General features: G+C 47.4%; 1 protein-coding gene and 1 long non-coding RNA gene across 4 annotated transcripts in view; one reads left to right on the top strand and one right to left on the bottom strand.

Annotated features, from left to right (window-relative positions):
- The window catches only part of LOC132542034 (uncharacterized), a 460,964-nt gene that overhangs the window by 328,575 nt on the left and 108,620 nt on the right, over positions 1-23,769 (bottom strand). The window lies entirely within an intron of this gene.
- Positions 1-23,769, top strand: part of P2RX1 (purinergic receptor P2X 1) — a 31,089-nt gene that overhangs the window by 3,482 nt on the left and 3,838 nt on the right. For 2 of the 3 annotated variants that reach the window (XM_007523020.3, XM_060204165.1), the window contains exons 2-9: positions 17,467-17,614; positions 18,311-18,382; positions 18,793-18,862; positions 19,117-19,213; positions 19,561-19,641; positions 19,888-20,029; positions 22,897-23,024; positions 23,517-23,607. In XM_007523020.3, coding sequence (XP_007523082.1) covers positions 17,467-17,614; positions 18,311-18,382; positions 18,793-18,862; positions 19,117-19,213; positions 19,561-19,641; positions 19,888-20,029; positions 22,897-23,024; positions 23,517-23,607 — 829 coding nt within the window. Of the gene's footprint in view, positions 1-17,466; positions 17,615-18,310; positions 18,383-18,792; positions 18,863-19,116; positions 19,214-19,560; positions 19,642-19,887; positions 20,030-22,896; positions 23,608-23,769 lie in introns of all 3 variants that reach the window. The other variant, XR_009553164.1, reaches the window with a different exon arrangement.

Here is a 23,769-nt window from a genome sequence, read left to right as displayed (position 1 = left end):
AGTAATAGTAGTAATACTAATAAACGAGAGGGCTGGACTACAGCATACCTGGTTAAATGCACAGGACCCATGTTTAACCCCCCAGGCCCCACCTACAAAGAGGAAACCATAAGCAGTGGAGCAGAGCTGCAGGTGTCTCTCTTTCCCTCTCCCTCTATCTCCCCCTTTCCTTTCAATTTCTCTATCTCTATGAAATATATTGATTAATTAATTAAAATAAATGACTCAGGAGCATATAGGGAAAGAGCAGATGAAAATAATAACTTACAAGCCAAGGCTCTCCAGAGGTTTCCAGAAACCATGCCCCCTCTGCTAGTTCCTGACCTTCTGACCTCCAGAATGAGACATAACTCTTGTGTCACTCAAGCCCCCCACACCCCCAAGGCTGACATAGCTAGTGGCAATCAGTGCTACACCCTCCCCCCCAAAAAAAGCCCAAGGTAAGTGGTAGGTGGATATGAGATCCTAGACTGAAGGAAGACATCACTCTTTGAAGCTCATATTGAATGGTTAATTAGCAGTGAGAGCTGGGAGATGAGGAATGCTCTGTGTTAGAGGTGTTTGGACAATAGGCTGTCACCATGGCCTAGCAGGGTCATACAAGAGATGCTCTAGGACATGTCCCCACACGGGGGGCTCTGGTTGGAGAAAGGGAAAAGGTGAGCTGGTTTTGGTACACAGGAAGGGATTTATGAAGGCTGCTTGGGAGAGAAGGCTTGAAAGACTTCCTGGAGGAGGTGACACAATGGTGAAACCGGCCTTAAGCAGACACCTAGCTGGGATCTGTAGGTCAGGTGGGTCTGTTCTTGGCTTTTCCTCAAGGCATCCCTGCAGCTCTTCTCACTTCAGTTTTCCTCCTCTTCCTGGTCCCCATAGAAATATCTGAAAGTCACAAGCTTTGAGATATCCAAATGAATCCTAGAGCAAACCTGTCAGGGATAAAGATAGATGTTTATGACTGCTGGGGATGTTTCTACAGCATACTCAGTGCCTACTCTGTGTCAGACTCTGTGGGATAGATGTAAACGGTGCACAGAGAGAGAGAATTTTGCTGAGCATCCATTAGCCAGAATTTTTGCTTCATAGTGACAGAAATTCAATTTGTTTGGAAGGCAAGTGGGACTATTGATTGTCTTATGTAACAAGAACAACAACAAAATCAAAGTGCTGGAAAATAGAAGCTAGTTCACCCTTTACTGTGCTCAAAGGCTCAGGTTCATGCCATGCACAAAGGAAGCTTCATGAGCAGTGGAACAGTGCTGTGGTGTCTCTCCCCTCTCAGCCTCTCTCCCTTTCCATCCCTGTTTCTCTCTGAGATTGAAAGGACAAAAAAGAGGAGTCGGGCAGTAGCGCAGCAGGTTAAGCGCAGGTGGCTCAAAGTGCAAGGACTGCCCTAAGGATCCTGCTTCGAGCCCCTGGCTCCCCACCTGGAGGGGAGTCACTTCACAGGAGGTGAAGCAGGTCTGCAGGTGTCTATCTTTCTCTCCCCCTCTCTGTCTTCCCCTCCTCTCTCCATTTCTCTCTGTCCTATCCAACAACATCAATAACAACAACAATAATAACTACAACAATAATAACTACAACAATAAAACAATAAGGGCAACAAAAGGGAATAAATAAATTTTTTTTTTAAAAAAAAAAGGACAAAAGGGAAAAATAATGGTTATACAACAAACTTTAATGCCAGAGACACCAGAGGTCCCAGGTTTAATCCCTCATACCACCATAAGCTGAGCAGTGCTCTGGAAAATAAATAAATAAATAAATAAATAAATAAATAAATAAAAATAAGGGCCAAGTTCACCTGTCTGAGTGCACATGCTACAGTGTGCAAGGACCCAGGTTTGAGCCCCCGGTACCCATCTGCAGGGGGGAACTTTCGCAAGTGGTGAAGCAGTGCTGCAGGTGTCTCTCTGTCTCTCTCCCTGTGTATCACCCCTTCCCTCTCAATTTCTGGCTGTCTTTATCCAATAAATAAAGATAATTAAAATTTTGATTTAAAAAGGAAACATTAAGTGAGATAAGCCAGAAAGAGAAGGATGAACACGGAATGGTCCCACTCACACACAAAAGTTGAAAAATAAGAACAGAGGGGGAAACACAAAGCAGAGCTTGGACTGGAGTTGGTGTACTGCGCCAAAGTGAAGAACTCAGGTGGAGGGAGTCAGGCGGTGGCGCAGTGGGATAAGCGCACGTGGTGCAAAGTGCAAGGGCCAGTGTAAGGATCCTGGTTCGAGCCCCTGGCTCCCCACCTGCAGGGGAGTCGCTTCACAAGCCGTGAAGCAGGTCTGCAGGTGTCTTATCTTTCTCTCCCTCTCTCTGTCGTCCCCTCCTCTCTGTATTTCTCTCTGTCCTATTCAACAACGATGACATTAATAACAACAATAACTACAACAACAAAGGTAACAAAAGGGAATAAATAAATAAAATAAAAAAAAAAGAACTCAGGTGGGAGGGGGAGTGAGGAGACCTAGAGGGGGGTTAGACTGTTATGTGGAAAACTGAGAAATATTACACATGTACCAACTACTGTATTTTACTGTCAGCTGTAAACCATTAATGCCCCCAGTATGAAAAAATACACTAAGAACTACAAAAAAAAAAAATCTCAATGCTTAATTAAAAAAAAATAGAAATAAATAAGCAGAAAGAAAGGCAAAGGATAATAAAGACTTTTCGGGGGGAAATGGCTGGTGGTGGCGCACCTGGTTGAGTGCACATGTTACAGTGTGCAAAGACCCAGGTTCAAGCCCCCACTCTCCAACTGCAGGGGGGTTGCTTCACAAATGGTGAAGCAGGTCTGCATGCCAGTCCCTGTTCAGGGCGCCATTTGCCGAACTAGCTTTGCAGGCAGGAGAGAGATGACCAGGGAGGGACTCATGGCTGAGCTGGGAAGCAGTATCTCGTTTATGAATCAGATACATCGCCTTTTATGCATCTTTTCACTGGAAGTGGCAAGGGAAAGGAAATGACTAGGAGAAGGGGCAGGGCAAAAAAAAGAGCGTGAACAGAACATAGAAAGCTTCCATCTAACCAGTGGGGATTAAACCAGTGCCCTGCAGGCAGGGCGGGACCCAGGTAAAAGAGTGATTATGTAAATAGACCACATCGTAAGTAATACAAGCCAACCTAATGTGATGATCAAAACAGGAGGTCTTATAAGCAGAATTTAGAAGCATACCAACATCTGCAGGTGTCTATCTTTCTCTCCCCCCTCTGTCTTCCCTTCCTCTCTTGATTTCTCTCTGTCCTATCCAGCAACAACAACAGCAACAATAATAACAACAACGATGAGCAACAAAAGGGATAAATAGCCTCCAGAAACAGTGGATTCATAGTGCAGACACTGAGCACCAGCAATAACCCTGAAGGGAAAAGAAACAAACGAAAAGAACACTCGGGAGCCAGGCAGTAGTTGGGCGGGTTAAGCGCAGGTGGCGCAAAGCGCAAGGACCGGTGTAAGGATCCCGGTTCGAGCCTCCAGCTCCCCACCTGCACAGGAGGTGAAGCAGGTCTGCAGGTGTCTTTCTCTCCCACTCTCTGTCTTCCCCTCCTCTCTCCATTTCTCTCTGTCCTATCCAACAATGACAACATCAATAACAACAACAATAATAACTACAATAATAAAACAACAAGGTCAACAAAAGAGAATAAATAAATAAATATTTTAAAAAAAAGGAGACAACGTGGTCATGTGAAGACCCAGCTTTGAGCCCGGCCCCCACAACACTGAAGGAAGCTTCAGTGCTGTGGTTTCTTTCACACTCTTTGCCTTCTGTCTCCATCTAAATTAAAAAAAATCAGTGTGGGCTGAGTCCTGCTTGGATCCTCCACAGTGAGGGAACGGGTGAAGCAAGCTTTGTGGGGAAATGAAGAGTTTGGGTTGTTCTCATGAGGGATCTCTGATGAAGCCAGCCAGCCTCCAGTTCCTCTTCTATGCTGTTTCTGCAGCGGAAGCTTCATTCCCAGGCAGGGCTCTATGCTCAGAGTGGCAAAGCAGCCAGCAACATCTCCAGGCTGGCACTGGTATCAGAGTCACACGCAGAGAGTTGGGGCACACTGAGGCTTCCATGGAGGAAGCAGACTCTTGAGCAGAAGCAGCGGATTCTTTTTCTTTTTTCTTTTTTTCTTTTTTTGCCTCCAGGGTTATTGCTGGGGCTCGGTGCTTGCACCACGAATCCACTGCTCCTGGAGACCATTTTCCCCCTTTTTGTTTTTCCCCCCCCCTTTTTGTTGCCCTTGTTGTTTTATCATTGTTGTGGTTATTGTTGTTGTTGTTGTTGCTGCTGTTGTTGGATAGGACAGAGAGAGATCAAGAGAGGAGGGGAGACAGAGAGAAAGACAGACACCTGCAGACCTGCTTCACCACCTGTGAAGCGACTCCCTTGCATGTGGGGAGCAAGGGGCTCGAACAGGGATCCTTCAGCCAGTCCTTGCGCTTTGCACCACGTGCGCTTAACCCGCTGCACTACCACCAACTCCCAAAACAGCAGATTCTAAGACCACTGCCCAAGGCTACTTTGATTACATCAATAGAAAGCCCTGTTTAGGGCTGCCCACTATCACCATTACTATTCAACATAGTGTTGGATGTTCTTGCCATAGCAATCAGGCAGGAGCAAGGAATTAAAGGGATACAGATAGGAAGAGAAGAAGTCAAACTCTCCCTGTTTGCAGATGACATGATAGTATACACAGAAAAACCTAAGGAATCCAGCAAGAAGCTTTTGGAAATCATCAGGCAATACAGTAAGGTGTCAGGCTACAAAATTAACATTCAAAAGTCAGTGGCAGGGTGTCAGGTGGTAGCGCAGCTGATTAAGCGCACGTGGCGCAAAACGCTAGGCCCGGAGTAAGGACCCCGGTTCGAGCCCTTGGCTCCCCAACTGCAGGAGAGTCACTTCAGAGGCGGTGAAGCAGGTCTGCAGGTGTCTATCTTTCTCTCCCCCTCTCTGTCTTTCCCTCCTTTCTCCATTTCTCTCTGTCCTATCCAACAATGAATGACATCAACAACAACAGTAATAACCATAACAAGGCTACAACAACAAGGGCAACAAAAAGGGGGGGGGGGAATGGCTTCCAGGAGCAGTGGATTCATGGTGCAGTCACTGAGCCCCAGCAATAACCCTGGAGGCAAAAAAAAAAGTCAGTGGGATTCCTTATGCAAACACTAAGAAGAACATGAAATCCAGAATTCAGTTCCTTTTACTATAGCAACAAAACAGTAAACTATCTAGGAATAAACCTAACCAAAGGAATGAAATACTTGTGTACTGAAAATTATGATTCACTACTCAAGGAAATTGAAAAAGACACAAAGAAGTGGAAAGATATTCCATGTTCATGGGTTGAAAGAATTTTAACATCATCAAAATGAATACACTACCTAGAGCCATCTACAAATTTAATGCTATCCCCATCAAAATCCCAACCAAATTTTTAGGAGAATAAAGCAAATCTACAAATGTTTATCTGGAACCAGAAAAGACCTAGAATTGCCAAAACAATCTTGAGAAGAAAGAACAGAACTGGTGGCATCACGCTCCCAGATCTCAAATTGTATTATAGGGCCATTGTCATCAAAACTGCTTGGTACTGGAACATGAATAGACACACTGACCAGTGTGTTGTATGCTTTACATTGGGTTCTAGTTCTCCCCCGCCAAAAGAATTAGATCAGTCCAGTTAATTTTGCGGGCCCGCTTGGCCCCGCCCCTAGGGACCCCGCCAGAGTTGAAGAGTTCCAGAGTTAGAGAGAGAGACCAGAGCACTGCTCAGCTCTTGCATATGGTGGTGCAGGGAATTGAACCTGGGACTTTGGAGCCTCAGGCATGAAAGTCTGTTTGCATAACCATTATGCTGTCTCCCCCGCAAAGAGTTCCAGAGCCAGTGGAATATAATTGAGAGCCCAGAAGTAAGCCCCCACACCTGTGGACATCTAATCTTTGACAAAGGTGCCCAGACTATTAAATGGGGAAAGCAGAGTCTCTTCAAATGGTGTTGGAAAAAATGGGTTGAAATATGCAGAAGAATGAAACTGAACCACTACATTTCACCAAATACAAAAGTAAATTCCAAGTGGATCAAGGACTTGGATGTTAGACCAGAAACTATCAGATACTTAGAGGAAAATATTGGCAGAACTCTTTTCCACATAAATTTTAAAGACATCTTCAGTAAAATGAATCCAATTACAAAGAAGACTAAGGCAAGCATAAATCTATGGGACTACATCAAATTAAAAAGCTTCTGGATGACAGAGGACCTGGTGGGGTTGTATTGTTATATGGAAAACTGAGAAATATTATGCATGTACAAACTATTGTACTTACTGTTGAGTGTAAAACATTAATTCCCCAATAAAGAAAAAAAAAAAAGCTTCTGCATAGCAAAAGAAACCACTACTCAAACCAAGAGACCCCTCACAGAATGGGAGAAGATCTTTACATGCCAAACATCAGACAAGAGGCTAATAACCAAAATATATGAAGAGCTTGCCAAACTCAACAACAAGACAACAAATAACCCCATCCAAAAATGGGGGGGGGGAGGACATGGACAGAATATTCACCACAGAAGAGATCCAAAAGGCCAAGAAACACATGAAAAATGCTCCAAGTCTTTGATTGTCAGAGAATTGCAAATAAAGACAACAATGAGAAACCACTTCACTCCTGTGAGAATGTCATACATCAGAAAAGGGAACAGCAGCAAATGCTGGAGAGGTTGCAGGGTCAAAGGAACCCTCCTACTGCTGGTGGGAATGTCAATTGGTCCAACCTCTGGGGAGAACAGTCTGGACAGCTCTCAAAAGGCTAGAAATGGACCTACCCTATGACCCTGCAATTCCTCTCCTGGGGATATATCCTAAGGAACCCAACACATTCATCCAAAAAGATCTGTGTACACATATGTTCTTGGCAGCACAATTTGTAATAGCCAAAACCTGGAAGCAACCCAGGTGTCCAACAACAGATGAGTGGCTGAGCAAGTTGTGGTATATATATATAATGGAATACTACTCAGCTATCAAAAATGGTGACTTCACCGTTTTTAGCTGATCTTGGATAGACCTTGAAAAATTAGTGTGAAAAAAAAAAAAGAAAAATTCATGTTAAGTGAAATAAGTCAGAAACAGAAGGATGAATATGGGATGATTTCACTCTCAGGCAGAAGTTGTAAAACAAGATCAGAAGAGAAAACACAGTAGAACCTGAACTGGAATTGGCGTATTGCACCAAAGTAAAAGACTCAGGGGTGGAGGTGGGGGGAATACCGGACCAAAAAGGATGCCAGAGGACCTAGTCGGGGTTGTATTGTTATATGGAAAACTGGGAAATGTTATGCATGTACAAACTATTGTATTTACTGTCGAATGTAACTCATTAATTCCCCAATAAAGAGATTTTTCTTAAAAAGAAAGCCCCGTTTATGCAGAGAGGAGGGGGGACGGTTGCGGCCAACTGCAGTTATTTTGAACTGAGACGTTAACCCTGGAAGTGAACCCTCTAGAAGTGAACCCTTGCTTGCCTCTACACCCCACCAGTTTGGTCCCCTCTGGGGCAGCACTCTCCTCTCTATAGAGTTCCAGCACAAATCCCAGGTCTGGCCCACCTTGGCTCCGGTTAGGTCACGTGCCTGACCCCGGGCCAATCACCGTTGGCCAAGGAAATAGAGCGCCCCAATTGGGTGTCCTGTCCTGGGTCCATCCTAGTGGTGGTGCTGCTGCTGAAAAACAGGATGGAATCAGAAGTCTTGGACTGGAAAAGATGAGTGAAGGAGTCATCTGGCCTAGCCTGAGGGAGTAGGCAAGGAGTCAGGGGAAAGAGGACTTGGAAGGCTGAGCCTCGTGGCCAAGCTGAGATTCATGGGCACTGGGAGGCCGTGGAAAGGGACATGTCAATAGCGGGGGAAAGGCCTGGGCCGTGCAGCTGCTGGGGTGGGAAGGCAGAGGTGCGACAGCCATGCAGAAGCAGCAGTGATACGAGGGGCCGATGAGGAATCTGCGCAGCTCAGCAGGTAGAGTGCTCGCCTTCCATGTGTGAGGCCCTGGTCCCCAACACCACGCGGGAAACCCTGAATGGTGGAGTGGTGCTTTCGAATCTCTCTTTCTCTTTTTCTCCCTCCCTCTCACCTTCTCAAAAAATATATAATACGGTCAGGGAGATGGTATAGTGAATTACACAATAGATTTTTCTTGCCTGAGGCTCTCAAGTTCAATCCCCAGCACCACTATAAGGCACAGCTGAACGGTGCTCTGACAATTCATTAACAAATTAAAATTTAAAAAGTATGGAACAGGGGGCTGAGCGGTAGTGCAGCGGATTAAGCGCACATGGCGCAAAGCGCAAGGAATGGTGAGAAGATCCAGGTTCGAGTCCCCTGTAAGGGTGTCGCTCCACAAGTGGTGAAACAGGTCTGTAGGTGTCTATCTTTTTAAAAAAAATTTTTTTAATATTTATTTATTCCCTTTTGTTGCCCCTGTTGTTTTATTGTTGTAGTTATTATTGTTGTTGTTATTGATGTCATCGTTGTCGGATAGGACAGAGAGAAATGGAGAGAGGAGGGGAAGACAGAGAGGGAGAGAAAGACAGACACCTGCAGACCTGCTTCACTGCCTGTGAAGTGACCCCCCACAGGTGGGGAGCCGGGGGCTTGAACAGGGATCCTTAGCCCGTCCTTGCGCTTTGCTCCACGTGCGCTTAACCAGCTGTGCTACCACCTGTAACAGGTGTCTTTCTCTCCCTTCTCTGTCTTCCCCTCCTCTCTCCATTTCTCTCTGTCCCATCCAACAGCGACAGCAATAACAATAATAATAACAGCGTTGATAAACATCAAGGGTAACAAAAAGGAAAAAATAGCCTCCAGGAGCAGTGGATTTGTAGTGCAGACATCGAGCCCCAGCAATAACCCTGGAGGCAAAAAAAAAAAAAAAAAAGTATAGAACAAAGATTGAGCCAGGGAAACAGTTCAATGGTATTGCAAATGCAGGGGTCCTCTGGTTTCAATCTCCCAAACCACTTAAAACACAAGGAAGAGGAGAGTTGGAAAGATAGCTCACCCAGGAGAATGCCTGCTGGAAGCTTCAGTGCTGTGGTATCTAATCTCTCTGTCTGAAAATGTTGGCCTAGAGTGGTGAAGCAAGAAAAATAAATAAGCAAGCAAGCAACAGTGGGCATGCAAGACAGAGGCTGTCTTCTGAGGTGGTGGTGGGGCACAGCTGGAGAGGCCTCTGCTCAGCTTCTGTCCTTCATTGCTGCAGGTGTACGTGTGCCCAGTACAGCCTGAATTTTCTGGCTTCTCAACTGAAGTGGGAAATTGGCATTTATGGGTTAAAGGAATTTTTTTAAGATAAAGAAATAGAGAAAGTGAAAGTGACCACAGCACTGAAGCTTCCTTCAATGTGATGGGGCCCAGGCTCAAACTGGGGTCATGTACAAGGCAACACTGTGATGATCCAAATCACAGGCCTCATTTATTTATTTGTTTATCTTTACCAGACCACTTCTTAGCTCTGGTTTATTTTGTGCATGAAAAATGTTTTATATAACCACTACACTGTCTCCCCTAGAAAGCTCTTGGTTTTAGAGATTGGCAACTACTTTTTAAAAAATAAGGGCCTGGGGGTGGGCTGGGGTGACAGCATAATGGTTATGCTGTATTGTATTTGGGACTTGGAGGTCCCAGGTTCAATCCCCAGCACCACCATAAGCCAGTGCTGAGCAGTGCAGTGGTCTTTGTCTCTATGTCTTCCTTTTTTTAATCTCTCTCATTAAAATAAATGATTAAAAAAAATAAGGGTGTGTGGTCCAGGAGGTGGCGCAATGGCTAAGACACTAGACTCTCAAGCATGAGGTCCTGAGTTCAATCCCTGGCAGCATATATACCAGAGTGATGTCTGGTTCTTTCTCTCTCTCCTATCTTTCTCATTAATAAATAAATAAAATATTTAAAAAAAATAATAAGGGTGTATATTGCACCAAAGTAAGGGACTCAGGTAGAGGAGAGGGTTCAGGTCCTGGAAGACAGAGGAGGACCTAGTGGGGTTTGAATTGTTACGTGGAAGGCTGGGAAATGTTACAAATGTTCAAACTATTGTGTTTTATTTTACTGTTGACTGTAAACCATTAATTCCCCAATAAAGGAATTGAAAAAATAAGGGGATGGGAGATACACACTTTCCTATGAGCAGGGACTAGGATTCAAGCACCTACATGGGGAAAGCTTCACAAGCAGTGACATGATGTTATGGTGTCTCTCTTCTCTCTGTCTCTCACCTTCTATCTGAAGAAAAATTTAAAAAGGAAAAGAATTCTAGGGGTAGTGGAACCATGCAGATATGAAAGCCAGAGTGATAACCCTGGTGGAAAAAAAGAAAACAGTCTAGGCCCGCATCATTGACCTGACAAGCCTGCAGGCTGCACGCTTATGAATCTCTGTGCCCCCCTCCAGCTTTGGACTCAGTCGGGTCTCACCCCTCACAAGGCTGCTGTGCCTCACAGTATGTGCCTGTGTCCACAGTTCCTGTGGCCTCCCAACCAGGCCAGAGCCACCCCCAGCACCTGCCTCAGTTACTCTGAGTCTCAGCCTCCTCATGGCGAGTCCTGTGGGGTCCTGAAATGAAGGGAGGACAGCAAGGCCAGAGTGGCCCAAAGAATTTGGGCATGTTGGAGTGAGAGGGTGTGAAGCTGTTACCTAGCCTTAGAGGCTCTGTGGTGAGAACACAGAGGAACAGGGTCCATGGGGACAGGAGAGCCACAAGCTGGTCCAGCTGAATTTTTTATTGAAAATGTAATTCACATGCCATGATTTTTACCCTTTCAAGATACACAGTTGGGTGATTTTCAGTACAGTCACTAAGTCATAGCAGCGTCACCAATATCCAGTTCCAGAACATTTTCACTATTCCTGATAGATACACTGTACCACTTAGCCATTCACTCCCCACGTCCCCTTCCCACACCCTACTTTGCCTTTCTGGACATCTCTTCAAAATAGATTTATTGGGGCCAAGTGGTGGCGCACCTGATTGCGTGCACACGCTACAATACACAAGGACCCGGGTTCAAAGCCCTGGTGCCCACCTGCAGGGGGGGAAGCTTCACAAGTGGTGAAGCAGTGCTGCAGATGTCTCTCTGTCTCTCTTGCTCTCTATCTCCCCCTTTCCTCTAGATTTATCTGTCTTTATCCAATAAATAAATAAAAGATTTTAAATATATATTTATAAATGGGAGCAACAGAAAGGGAGAGAGAACCAGAGTATCACTCTGGCACATTCTATGCCAGGGGTCAAACTTGGGACCTAGCACTCTACCCACTTAGCCACCTCCCAGGTTGCTTTTGGAATTTTTTTTTTCCTTCCGGAGCACTGGTTGCTCATAGCCTCAGGCATGAGACTTGTTTTGCACTACCATTATGCTGTCTCTCCAACCCACTTCTGGACATCAGAGATCAATAAAATCATAGACTAAATTTTCCTGCCTGGCTTCTTTCACTTAGTATAATGTCTGGAGGTCTACCCACATGGCTATAACGTGTCAGCAGTGCCTCATGCCTCTTGTGGCTGCATGCCGTTCCACAGTGTGGCTAGACCCACATTCTGTTTATTTCCTCCATCAGCCTTGTTGCCTCTTTTGGCTTATTCTGTACAATACTGCTGAAAACACTTGTGTACATTTTTGTGTGTGTATACGTATGTTTACATTTCTCTTGGAATAAATAGTCATGCATTGCTTAACAACATTTTGATCTGCAGCAGACTGTGTTCAGAATGGTGGTCCCAACAGGCTCTGCTACAGAGCTTAGGGGTATGACAGGTGACACCACCTGGGTCTGTATGAGGACACTCCAGTCTCAAAGCAATGAACTTTTCTGATTTGTAGATGCCAGATAACTTTGCCTTTATCAGAACGTGTTCTTACTGGTCTTGATTCTTCCTTCCTTTCTTTCTTTTTTTTAAATTTTTTTATTTTCTTTTTTGTTGCCCTTGTTGTTTTTATTGTTGTTGTATTTATTATTGTTGTTGATATCGTCATTGTTAGACAGGACAGAGAGAAATGGAGAGAGGAGGGGAAGGAAGACAGAGAGGGGGAGAGAAAGATAGACACCTGCAGGCCTGCTTCACCGCCTATGAAGCGACCCCCCTACCTGTGGGGAACTGGGGGCTCAAACTGGGATCCTTACCCCCAGTCCTTGTGCTTTGTGCCACCTGCGCTTAACCTGCTGTGCTACCACCTGACCCCCCACCCCTTTCTTTCTTTCTTCCTTTCTTTTTTTCTACCAGGATTACTGCAAGGGCCTGGAGCCTGCACAACAAATCCATTGCTCCTAGTAGCCCTATTTTTTTCTTCCTTTTGTTGTTGTTGTTTGTTTTTATAAAGACAGAGAGAAATTGAGAAGGGAAGGGGAGATAGAGAGGAAGGAAGAAATATACCTGAAGCAATGCTTTGGTGTGTGTATGTGTGTGAATATTCTCCCCTGCATGTGAGGACCAGGGGCTTGAATCCAGATCCTTGCATTTGATAACCTGTGCTCTCTACTGGGTACACCACTGCCTGGTTCTGTGTCATCGTTGTTAACTGGCATGTGGCTGTACCCAGGTGTGCAATTGTTGGATCAAGTGGTAATTGTGTGTTTAGCTGTTTGCAGAACGACCAGATCATTTTCCAAACTGTGAGGTGTCTGAGGCAGAGGGTCCAGCATGGGGAGGGAAGGCATGTCACCTGCAGTAGAGGGAAATTAGACTTTTTTTTTTTTTTTGTCCAGAGCACTGCTCAGCTCTGGCTTATGGTGGGGTCGGGAATTGAACCTGCAACTTAGGAGCCTCAGGCATGAGAGTCCTTTGCGTAATCATTATGCTATCTACCCTGACCCAGAGACATGGACATTTATATAGAGAAGTTCCTGGAGCACAGAAGTGAAGCTTGTTGTGTTCCCTTCTCCATTTTCAATGCCTAGCCTGGGGCTTGGTGCATAATAGAGACTTGTTAAGTAAATATTTGTTGGCTAAATGAACTTGTGGAACTGAGCATTGGCTGAGAATGCAGAACTGGAGATAGAGATCTGGGGACACGGTGTATCTGTGGCCTCTCACTGGGGTTCTGCTTGAGCTGAGAATAGAAGTTAGAGAGGATGGGGGCAGACAGATGGACATTTAGAGTGAAAGAGTAGAGACAGTGTGGGGGGGGTTAGTTGAGTATCTGCTTCTCTATGTCGGCCAAGCACTGCATTAACTTCCTTAAAGAGAACTCAAGAGAATTCCTTCCCCCTCTCCCCCCCAAAAAGGACAGACAAACAAACAAACAAAAATCACCTGGACTCTTCCTTCCTGGGACCCATCCAGCCCAGGGTCAAGTCCACAGGTGAGTCCCGCTTGTTTGCTGAACTAGCAATGTCCTTGTGGTGGGTGTGCCGTCACCTCTGCTTTCCTGAGAAAGTCAGAGCTCAGAGAGGTTTAGTCTTGCCACAGAGCTGGTGAGTGACAGTGCTCATGCCTGCACTTTGACCTGTGTGACCTAAGAGGTCACACTCCTGTGACCAGTTCTCACCTTGTGACCAGTTCCATGACAAGAGGCTGTTGAAGGAGAGAGACCCAGGACAAGGCTTAAGTGAGAATACAATGGAAAGAATAGAAAAAAAGAAATGATTATGTTTTTTGCCTCCAGGGTTACTATTGGAGCTCCCTGCCTTCACTACAAATCCACTGCTTCCTGGAGGCCATTCCCCTCCCCTTGTTGTTGGTGTTGGATAGGACAAAGAGAAATGGAGAGGAGGGGAAGACAGAGAGGGAGAGAGGGAGAGAGAAAGATAGACACCTATAGACCTGCTTCACTGCTTTCAAAGCAACCCTCCTTCAGGTGGGGAGCCAGGGACTCAAACTGGGATTCTGGTGCTGGTCCTTGCAATTTGTTCCATGTGCACTTAACCCAGTGCACTACCAACCAGCCCCCCCCCCCCCAAATTCTGGAGGTCTGGGCAGTGGCACACCCAGTTAAGGACACATATCACCATGAGCAAGGATCTGGGTTTGAGCCACCCCAACCCCCACAGTGCTTCATAAGCAGCGAAGCAGATCTGCAGGTGTCTTGTTTTTCTCTCTCCCTCTCTTTCCCCTCCTCTCAATTTCTCTGTCCTGCCAAAATAAATAAATAAATGAAAAAATGGCTGCTGGGAGGGGTGAATTCATAGTGTCAGCAACGAGCCCAGTGATAACCCTGGTGGCAATTTAAAAAATAAATAAAAGAAGAAGAGAAATTCTGGAAGGGGAGAGGCACTTTTTGAAGATGCCACTATCTGATATCAGGGCCCTTGGTGTTCTTCCTGGGGTGGTGGTCACAGACCAGGGAAGGGCCTGGAGTCATGGCCACCCTACCATCATCACTGTGGAGGTCCAACTAGACCTGACGTTTCCCTGTGAGTGACTCCCATGACTGACAGTCCCAAATCACTGTGTCCTTGGGCTCTGCTCCCTCCTGTTCCTGACTCTGGCAGACATGCTGACTCCAGACTGCTCATTTCAAGGGGTTGATTCTGGCATCTGCCTCCAGCTCAGGACAGACGCTCCCTTTTTTTTAGGCTTTTCCCTGTCTACATCGTAAGCGATTGGTTTGGGCAGACAGTCAAGTACTGGTGGAAAGTTAAGGTGAAGTTGCCCAGAGGGTGAGCAGTGACCTCTCCCTAGGGTATTGGCCAAAAGATGTATTGGTTGTCTCATCCCACCCCATCCCACCTCCTACATATAGTTCCCTTGAATGTGACCATGGAGCCAGAAGCCTTCCTGGAGGAAGAAATTTAAGGAGGGTGTGTATGGAGAGGGGTGCTGGGTGCTCCCACACTCGCTGATGGGGCTGAAGGTTCGCTGAAGGTTCTCTGCATGCTGAGGGCACATCGTCATGCCGCCGTCTGCTGCCATCAGGAACCTGCAGGGGGCAGCAGTGACCATGCTTAGGCGTAGGAGGCGCTGGCGTGGTTGGAGCATCAGGCTAGGAGAGGTACTTAAAAGAGGAGAGCCCCAAATGAGGTTAAATATTTAACTACTTGTACTGAGAGCTATTGTTTTTGTTTGGGGGTTCCATGGTGACTGGATGGAATCTTTAATCCATGTAGTTTTTTTTTTTCTATGGTTTAGTTTTTTGAACGTTTGCTTATAGTGTAGATCATCTTACCGAGAGTTGTACAAGCTTACGGGTGTGGTGTCAAAGCGGGTTTAAACCGCCTGAAGCATTATAAACATTCATTGCACAACTAGATTGTATAGGGCTGTTGACTGTGATGGGACGTGGGACTCGATGCATTAGTAGTGAGATCTGTTAAATCTCCGCTCCGTTCAATATGCACGAGATGAAAGAACATTAATGGTCTCTGGTGTTTTGGGGGGAGTGTCTTCCTTCATTAAATTTGGCCTTTTTGGATTGTTCAGTTTTGTTGTTGTTGTTGTTTTGTTTTTAAAGATTTTATTTACTTGTTAATGAGAAAGATAGGAGAGAGAGAAAGAACCAGACGTCACTCTGGTACATGTGCTGTCAGGATTGAACTCAGGACCTTGAGAGTCTAGTGCTTTAGCCACTGTGCTACCTCCTCGGCCACTGTTTTTGTTTGTTTTTACTAGAGCCTTACTCAACTCTGTCTTATGGTGGTGCTGGGGATTGAATCTGGGATCTCAGAGCTTCAGACACAAGAGTCATTTGCATAACCACTATGCTATCTCTCCTGCTGCAGTGCACTCTTGATAGTAAATTTTAAAAAATTCTTTTTTTAATATTTATTTATTTTCCCTTTTTTGTTGCCCTTGTTTTTTTTTTATTATTGTTGTAGTTATTGTTGTTATTGATGTTCTTGTAGTTGGATAGGACAGAGAGAAATGGAGAGAGGAGGGGAAGACAGAGAGGGGGAGAGAAAGATAGACACCTGCAGACCTGCTTCACCACCTGTGAAGCGACTCCCCTGCAGGTGGGGAGCTGGGGGCTCGAACCAGGATCCTTATGGTCCTTGCACTTTGCGCCACGTGCGCTTAACACACTGCGCTACAGCCCAACTCAGAAATTAAAGTTTCTTAAAGGAGAAAGAAAAAGGAAGGAAGGAAGGAAGGAAGAGAGGGGAGTGTGAAGGGAGAGGAGGGCTTGGATCAGCTGCTTTCCTGGGACCTGGAGCAGAGAAACAGTGTCCCAGGAAGTAACTAGTTGCGACTCCGAGACTGAGAGGCCAAGAGATTCTGTTACCACGTCAGAGCTCTGTGGCTAAGAGAGGGGCTTTAAGCTCTGCTTGGAGAGGTGATCTGAGGAGTGAAGGGGACATAGATAGACCTCTGTAGGCTTCGGAGACAGCGTAGTGGTTATTCAAATGAGTTCCATACCTGAGGCTCTGAGTTCTCAGGTTCAGTCCCCAGCACCACCATCAGTCAGAGCTGAACAGTGTTTGAATGAAACAAGTAAAAGTAAGTAAATAAATCATCACAGATCTGTCCTGAAGATATCCAGTTACTTTAATGGGGACACACAGAGTTACGCTGAATCTCCATGGAGTCTTTCCTGGAGACAGGGGACCACACCTTGGAAAGAAGTGTTATCCAGGATTCTCACTAGTAAAGAGCAGAAACCAGACCCAACCTGGCTTAAACAGAAGGGAAGCAGCCAGAAAGCATTCAGCTGGTAGAGCCCAGCCCGAGCCTCCTGGTTTGATTCTGGGTGCTGCCTGTAGCAGGCTGGTACACTGGCTTCTCTCTCATATGAAACTCTTTTTATTTCATATGAAATTAATTCAATCTTCAAAAGAGAGCAGTGGGGGTTAGGGAGTGGAGCACCTGATTAAGCACACGTTACCATATGCAAAGACCCAGGTTCAAGTCCCCAGTCACCAAGAGTGGTGAAGCAGTGCTGCATGTCTCTCTCCAGCTCTCCCTCTCTACCCATCTTCCCCTCAATTTCTCTCTGTCCTATCGAAAATAAGATAAATACAATTACAAAGAGAGGGGGTGGAACTTATCAGATGATATAATTTGAAATGTCCAGAAGTCAATTTTAATTTTTACTTTGTATTTATTAATGAGAGAAAGAGAGAACCAGAACATCACTCTGGCATGTATCAGCGGAAAGCCCAGCGGAAGGATCCCGTTTCGAGCCCCCGGCTCCCCACCTGCAGGGGAGTCGCTTCACAGGCGGTGAAGCAGGTCTGCAGGTGTCTGTCTTTCTCTCCCCCTCTCTGTCTTCCCCTCCTCTCTCCATTTCTCTCTGTCCTATCCAACAATGACAACAACAATAATAACTATAACAACAATAAAAAAACAAGGGCAACAAAAGGGAAAATAAATATAAAATTTTAAAAAAAAGATGATTTTAGGAGCAGAGAATGGCTCAGACATGCACCTGGGGAGGGAAGGGAATGAACTTGACTAGCTGGTGCTGAGAAGGAAAGCATGCCGCCCTTGGTGGGTTGTTCTCCTCCACCCCACCCCCACCCTACCCCTTCCAGGTGGGTGTTTGTCTACGAAAAGGGCTACCAGACCTCCAGTGGCCTCATCAGCAGTGTATCTGTGAAACTCAAGGGTCTGGCCGTGACGCAACTGCCAGGCCTAGGCCCTCAGGTGTGGGATGTAGCTGACTACGTCTTCCCGGCGCAGGTGAGCCAGCTGGGGTCCGTCTCCCACCCACAGGGTCTGGCCGAGAGCTGGCTGGGGCTCAGCACCATGGATTATGGGACCTGTACCGCTCCTTTTCCTCCAGAGAGCTAGGAGCCGGGGTTGGGTGGCAGCGCTCCTGGGTGAGCGCACCTGTTAACAGTGCACAAGGACCTAGGTTCAAGCCCCTGGTTCCCACCTGCAGGGGGAAAGCTTTGTAAGTGATGAAGCAGTATTGCAGGAGTTGCCTCTCTCTATATATATCTCTCCCTTCCCTCTTGATTTCTGACTGTCTTTATCCAGTAAATTAATAAAGACTAAAAAAAAAAAAAAAGAGCTAGGAGCAGAGTCCCTGGCCATGGGCAAGGGCCATCAGAGCTCTACTCTGGGAAAGATCTGCTCTCTCCTTGTTCCCCCTTTTCTGTCTCCACCTTTCCCTTACCTGTGGCTGCCAGATTAGGCTCTGCCCTGGCCCTGAGGCAACCAAGGGGCCTGAGGTCTCGCTTAGTTCCTAGGAGTGAATGAGGGACCAACACAGTCTCATACTGTCCCCTGAACTGACACTGCAGGGTGCAGAGTATCATGCCACACTGTCACGTGGATTCTAGGACCCTATGGAGGCATGCTTGGGCTCTTGGGGGCTCTTCTCCAACCCAGCTTGAAGCTCTGCCCCATCCTCCTTTCACCCCCCACTTCCAGGGTGACAACTCCTTTGTGGTCATGACCAATTTCATCGTGACGCCCCAGCAAGTTCAAGGCTACTGTGGTGAGGTGAGGACAGCTGCCTGTCCTCCTCTCCATGGACCTGCAAGGAAATGGGGAAGGAGACCCCCTTGGGCACCGGAGGGGAAGCCGGGTGGGTTTCCTATGAGGCCACAATGGGGGAGGGATATTCTGAGTGTAGATTCCCACATAGAAATGGTTCACGCTGGCAGAACCCTTCCTTCTAGGTGGGATGCTGAGCCTTGGTATCCGCCCACCCCCAGCTCTCAAACCCCCCACCACTGCCAGCTGGCATCAGCAACAGAGCCGCCCATGAGTCCAGAGTGGTTCTGGGAAAGGACTGAGGGAATAGCTTGTGAGCTAGGGCCACCCCAAGGGATCAAAGACTCTGCCCCCATGCCCAGGGGACAGGTAGGATGCTTGTCAAGATCCCACCCAGCAGCTGTCCCCTTTCCTAGAACCCAGAAGGGGGCACATGCAAGGATAACAGCAGCTGCACCCCTGGGAAGGCAGAAAGGAAGGCCCAAGGTGAGGCCAGCCTCTTGCCCCTCTGCAGCCCTGGACTCCGGGCTCCCCACCCCACCCCTGGCCCTCTGCACCCTCCCCCCTCCTGCTGCCTGGCCTAAGCCTGCCCTGGCACACCCAGCCACATGTCTGTCCCCAGACTACTCTTAGGTGTCCCATCACTGGAAGGGTGTGGTGCCCTTCAGGATTGGGGCCTGGGGGCCTCATCTACACCTCAAGCTTGAAGCGGGCTCCCAGGGGTTCCTCCCTCACTCTAGGCATCCGCACGGGCAAGTGTGTGGCCTTCAATGACACCGTGCAGACGTGTGAGATCTTTGGCTGGTGCCCCGTGGAGGTGGACGACAATGTCCCACGGTAACGGTCTGCTCTTCTCAGGAGATGGGACTCCAACCCGGACAGAAGGGGCATCTGAGTCCCGCTCTGGGAAGGATCTCCTCCCTCCCCACCCCCACCTCTCCCCATTTCTGACTCCACCTTTGGTCTGTAGCTCCCAGACTAAGATGTCCCCTGGCCCTGGCTCAAGTCAAGGGCCTGAATGTCCACATCACACAGTACTCACTCTCATTCCTGCATCCACCCGTGACTGCAGGAGGGTCTCATGGGTTCTCATCTCCACACATACACACACATGGTGCACAGCTCTGGCTGGCACCACAGGGGTCTCCGGGGAGGGGACTGTACATGAGTGTGGTCTCCTGCAGTCCCGCCCTTCTCCGAGAAGCCGAGAACTTCACTCTCTTCATCAAGAACAGCATCAGCTTCCCACGCTTCAGAGTCAACAGGTGCGTGGGCGACATGGCTGGGAGTGCACCCCAGGTCTCTTGGCTGCTCTCAGCTGTCGGTCTACCTCCTCTCCTGCCAATCTCACTCCAGAGACAGAAGCCCAGGCCGTGGGGTGGGCTGCCTACACTTTCTACACTGTGGAAGGGATGTTTCTAGAGCCCAGGAGGAAGCTCCAGAGGCCTGGAACTTGGCTGGCTCCCTCCAAGTTAGAGGATTCCCACGGCGCTGTCTTTCCATCCACACAGGCGCAACCTGGTAGAGGAGGTAGATGCCAACTACATGAAGACCTGCCTTTACCACAAGATCTTTCACCCGCTGTGCCCGGTGTTCAAGCTTGGCTATGTGGTACAAGAGTCAGGCCAGAATTTCAGTGCCCTGGCTGAGAAGGTAACATGCTAGGCTTGTGAGGAGGACTGGCCCGGGGAACTCTTCATGCCCACATGATCCCCCCCTGCCCAAGCCTTCCTGGTGTGAGTCAAATACATAGACACATCTCCCCCTGACTCTGTGTGTCCTTGGGGATCTGCCTCCTTGGCAGTGCCTGTCATGGGCCTGGCACAGAAGGGGTATCCAAGATTGGGTGGGTGTGTACTGATGCTACCACCTGGGCACCTGTTGAAGTCACACTGGCTTTTGACTTTTGAAGACTCACTTATTTATTTTATGTCTGTGAGAGAAAGACAAAAAAAAGATAGGCGGGAGATAGCTCACGTAGTAGAGTGCGTGTCTTACTGTGTGTGAGGTCTTAGGTTCAAGACCTGACACCATATGGGAACACCAGGGACAACACCAGGAGGAGCTCCCTGGATGGTGGAGTGATGCTGTTCTCTCTCTCTCTCCCTCTCTCTCTCTCTGACTCTCTCTCTCTGTCTCTCTGTCTCTCTCTCTCTCACACACATACACATACATACAGGAAAACTGGAATAGCTGGGGGAAACAGTTTAACTGATAGAACACAGGACTTGGTTTGATCTCCAGCTACTGGAGTAGTTCTCTGACTTCTCTCTCTCTCTCTTCTCTCACTTAATATAGAGACAGAGAAGGGAACCGGGCAGTGGTGCACCTCTTGAGCACACATGTTATAATGTGCAAGGAGCCAGGTTCAAGCCTCCATTCCCCACCTGCAGGGAGAAAGCTTTATGAATGGGGAAGCACTGATGCAGGTGTCTATTTCTCTTTCTCTCTCTCTTTCCCCTTCACTTTTGATTTCCCTCTGTCTCTGCCCAATAAGATAAATTAAATAAAAAAGTTTCCTTCAATGCAGTGTGGGGTGGTCTCGAACCTGGGTCACACACAAGGTAGAGCAACACACTATGGTTGTCTTGAGGGTCAAGTGAGTTCATTCCTGGGACACACCTGGGGACCACATGACACGGGTTCCCAAGTCATCTTTGTCCTTCTCTTGCAGTTTGGCTATCCAGGGGATGGAAACCAGTCCCTCCACACACAAACAAAAACGTTCATGCAGCCCAAAAGGTCATGCAGTGGATAAAGTGTTAGACTCATAAGCATGAATTCCTGAGTTTCATCCCCTGCATAACATGTGCTGGAGGGGTACTCTGTTCATTGCCAATCAATCAATCATCCATGTTTTTATAAATCTACTCATATTGTATTTGTCCACAACAGGGGCATCAAGCTTTTCTGCTTGCAGGGTCAGAGAATCCAGGCTTTCAGCCCTGCAGCAAGTATGTCTCTGTCCCAAAGCCCCAGTTAGCCATGGCAAGGCAAAAGCAGCCACACTGACACCATGTGGCACTTTCCAACCTTGGTTATATTTGCCAGCTCTCGGAGGGGGCTTCCACCATAACAACAAACCCCATCAGAAAGCTGACGGCTACACCTCCTTAAACCCCCCCCGCAGCCCCCACCCCTACTGAGATCTTCTCACCCAGCACCATCATCTACAAGTAGACATCCCACCCCCACCCATCATTCAGCTTCATGCAAGCACTGGGGACTTCCACCCGCCTTGCTCCTGAAAGCTTCTGCATTCTCAGGATTTCTCTTTCCAGCCCATGTCTTGATAAAAGGCCCACACTCTCATGAAGTTTACAGTCTTGGAGGAGATGAGCTAATTAATAAGCACACAACATAAAGATAGGATTTCAGGGGCTGGTCGGTGGCTTAACTGGTAGAGTGTACATATTACTGTGCTTGAGGATCTGGGTTCAAGTCCTTGACAACCACATGTCAGCACCTGCAAGGGGGAAGCAGGTGTCTCTCTGTCTCTCTCCCCTTCTATCTCCCTCTCCCCTCTTAATTTTTCTCTGTCTTTATCCAATAATAAATAAATAAGAACATCTCTAAGAGTTTTTATTTGTTTATTATTGGATAGAGGCAGACAGATATTGAGAGGAGAGGGGGAGGTAGAGATAGAAAGAGACAGAGACACCTGAAGCCCTGTTTCACCACTTGTGAAGCTTCTCCTTTGCAGGTGGGGTCAGGGGGCTTGAACTTGGGTCCTTTTGCACTGTAATATGTGCACTTAACCAGGTGCACCAGTGCCTAGCCCCTCCTCTCTATTTCTCCCCTGTCTCTCACCCTCTATCTAGAGGAAAGAAAAAAAATGACTACTAGACAAGGTGGAGTCGTACAGGCACTGAGTCACAGCAATAACCCTGGTGACAACAAAAGTAATCAAAAGATATGATTACAAAGTGACAAGTGCTCTCAGAGGAAACACAGAGCAGGACAAGAGGGAATAACCGCGACACTCTTCAGATTGGGGGTGGTGGTCAGGGAGGGTCTATCAGAGGAAGTGACCAAAGGAGGAGAAAGAGCCAACCTTGTGGAGAATCGCCGGTCAGTCCTGCAGGTGCAAAGGCCCTAAGGTAGGAAGAACTTGGTGTATTTAGGCTGGGTAGAGGCACACTCGGTTGAGTGACATGTTACCATGCACAAGGACCTAGGTTCAAGCCCCCAGTTCCCACCTGCTGGGGGGAAACATCACCGACAATGGTAAGACAGTGTTACAGGTGTCTCTTTCTCTATTTCCCCTTTCCTTCTCAATTTCTATCTCTAGCCAATATAATAAAAATAACTAAAAATAAATAAAATAAAGGACTTGGCATATTGTAGAAACAGAGCTGGAGTGTTGGGAAGGAGGTGAGGCCAGAGAAGCTGAGAGGACTGCCACACCAAAGCAGTTATCTGTGCCTCTTTTCTCAGACATACAAAAATGTTATTCCTGGTAGCAGGCAGGAATTGCTCTGTCCTGAAATCTGGGTCTTAAATGCCTGTGTCCCTGCCAGGGTGGGGTGGTGGGTATCACCATCGACTGGAACTGTGACCTGGACTGGCCCGTGCGACACTGCAAGCCCATCTATGAGTTCCACGGTTTGTATGAGGAGAAGAGTCTGTCTCGAGGCTTCAACTTCAGGTACCTGCCAGCCCCCAGCAATACACCCTTCCTTGGCGTCCCATGGGCTTGTCTACTCCCAGAACTGTTCAGAACCATGCAAGTGTCTCTGGACTCTGGAGACACTGGGTTGGGGGGTTTTGGGGACAGTGTGGGAACCTGGGCAGCTCCATCTTTCTGGGGGTGGTAGCCAGTTCAAGACAAGTCTTTGGAGGCCTGAGTCTCTTGCTACCACAACTTTCAGTTCCCTGCAGACCCATCTGGCCAGGACTAGCTGGGGAAATGGCTGATATCCAGAGTTACAACATTTTGGGGATGAGGATCCTGCTAGTGGTTCCTCCTCTGTATGATTGTGTGTGTGTGTGTGTGTGTGTGTGTGTGTGTGTAGGGGTGGGGTGGGGTGTTTGTGGGGCTGTAAGGGCTCCGGCATCCCTGATGCTTTAAGAACTCTGAACCCAAGATTCTTCTGCAACCCTCCATCACCCTCTGCTGAAACTTTACCCCTTCCCCAAGGTTTGCCAGGCACTTTGTGGAGAATGGAACCAACCACCGGCACCTCTTCAAGGTGTTTGGAATTCGATTTGATATCCTCGTGGATGGTAAGGTGAGTGTCTAGAATGTGGATCAGTCAGAGACTCATCAATCCTGTGAGTGTCCTATTGGGGGTCAAGTGACGTAGAGATAGGAAGATGGATGGGCTCCATTCTTCAATTTTACTTCTTCTTTTTTTAATTTTTATTTATTTATTTCCCTTTTGTTGCCCTTG

The sequence above is a fragment of the Erinaceus europaeus genome, chromosome 12 (genome assembly GCF_950295315.1).
Source record: "Erinaceus europaeus chromosome 12, mEriEur2.1, whole genome shotgun sequence".
NCBI lineage: Eukaryota > Metazoa > Chordata > Mammalia > Eulipotyphla > Erinaceidae > Erinaceus > Erinaceus europaeus.
This window is presented reverse-complemented; position numbering and strand designations above follow the sequence as displayed.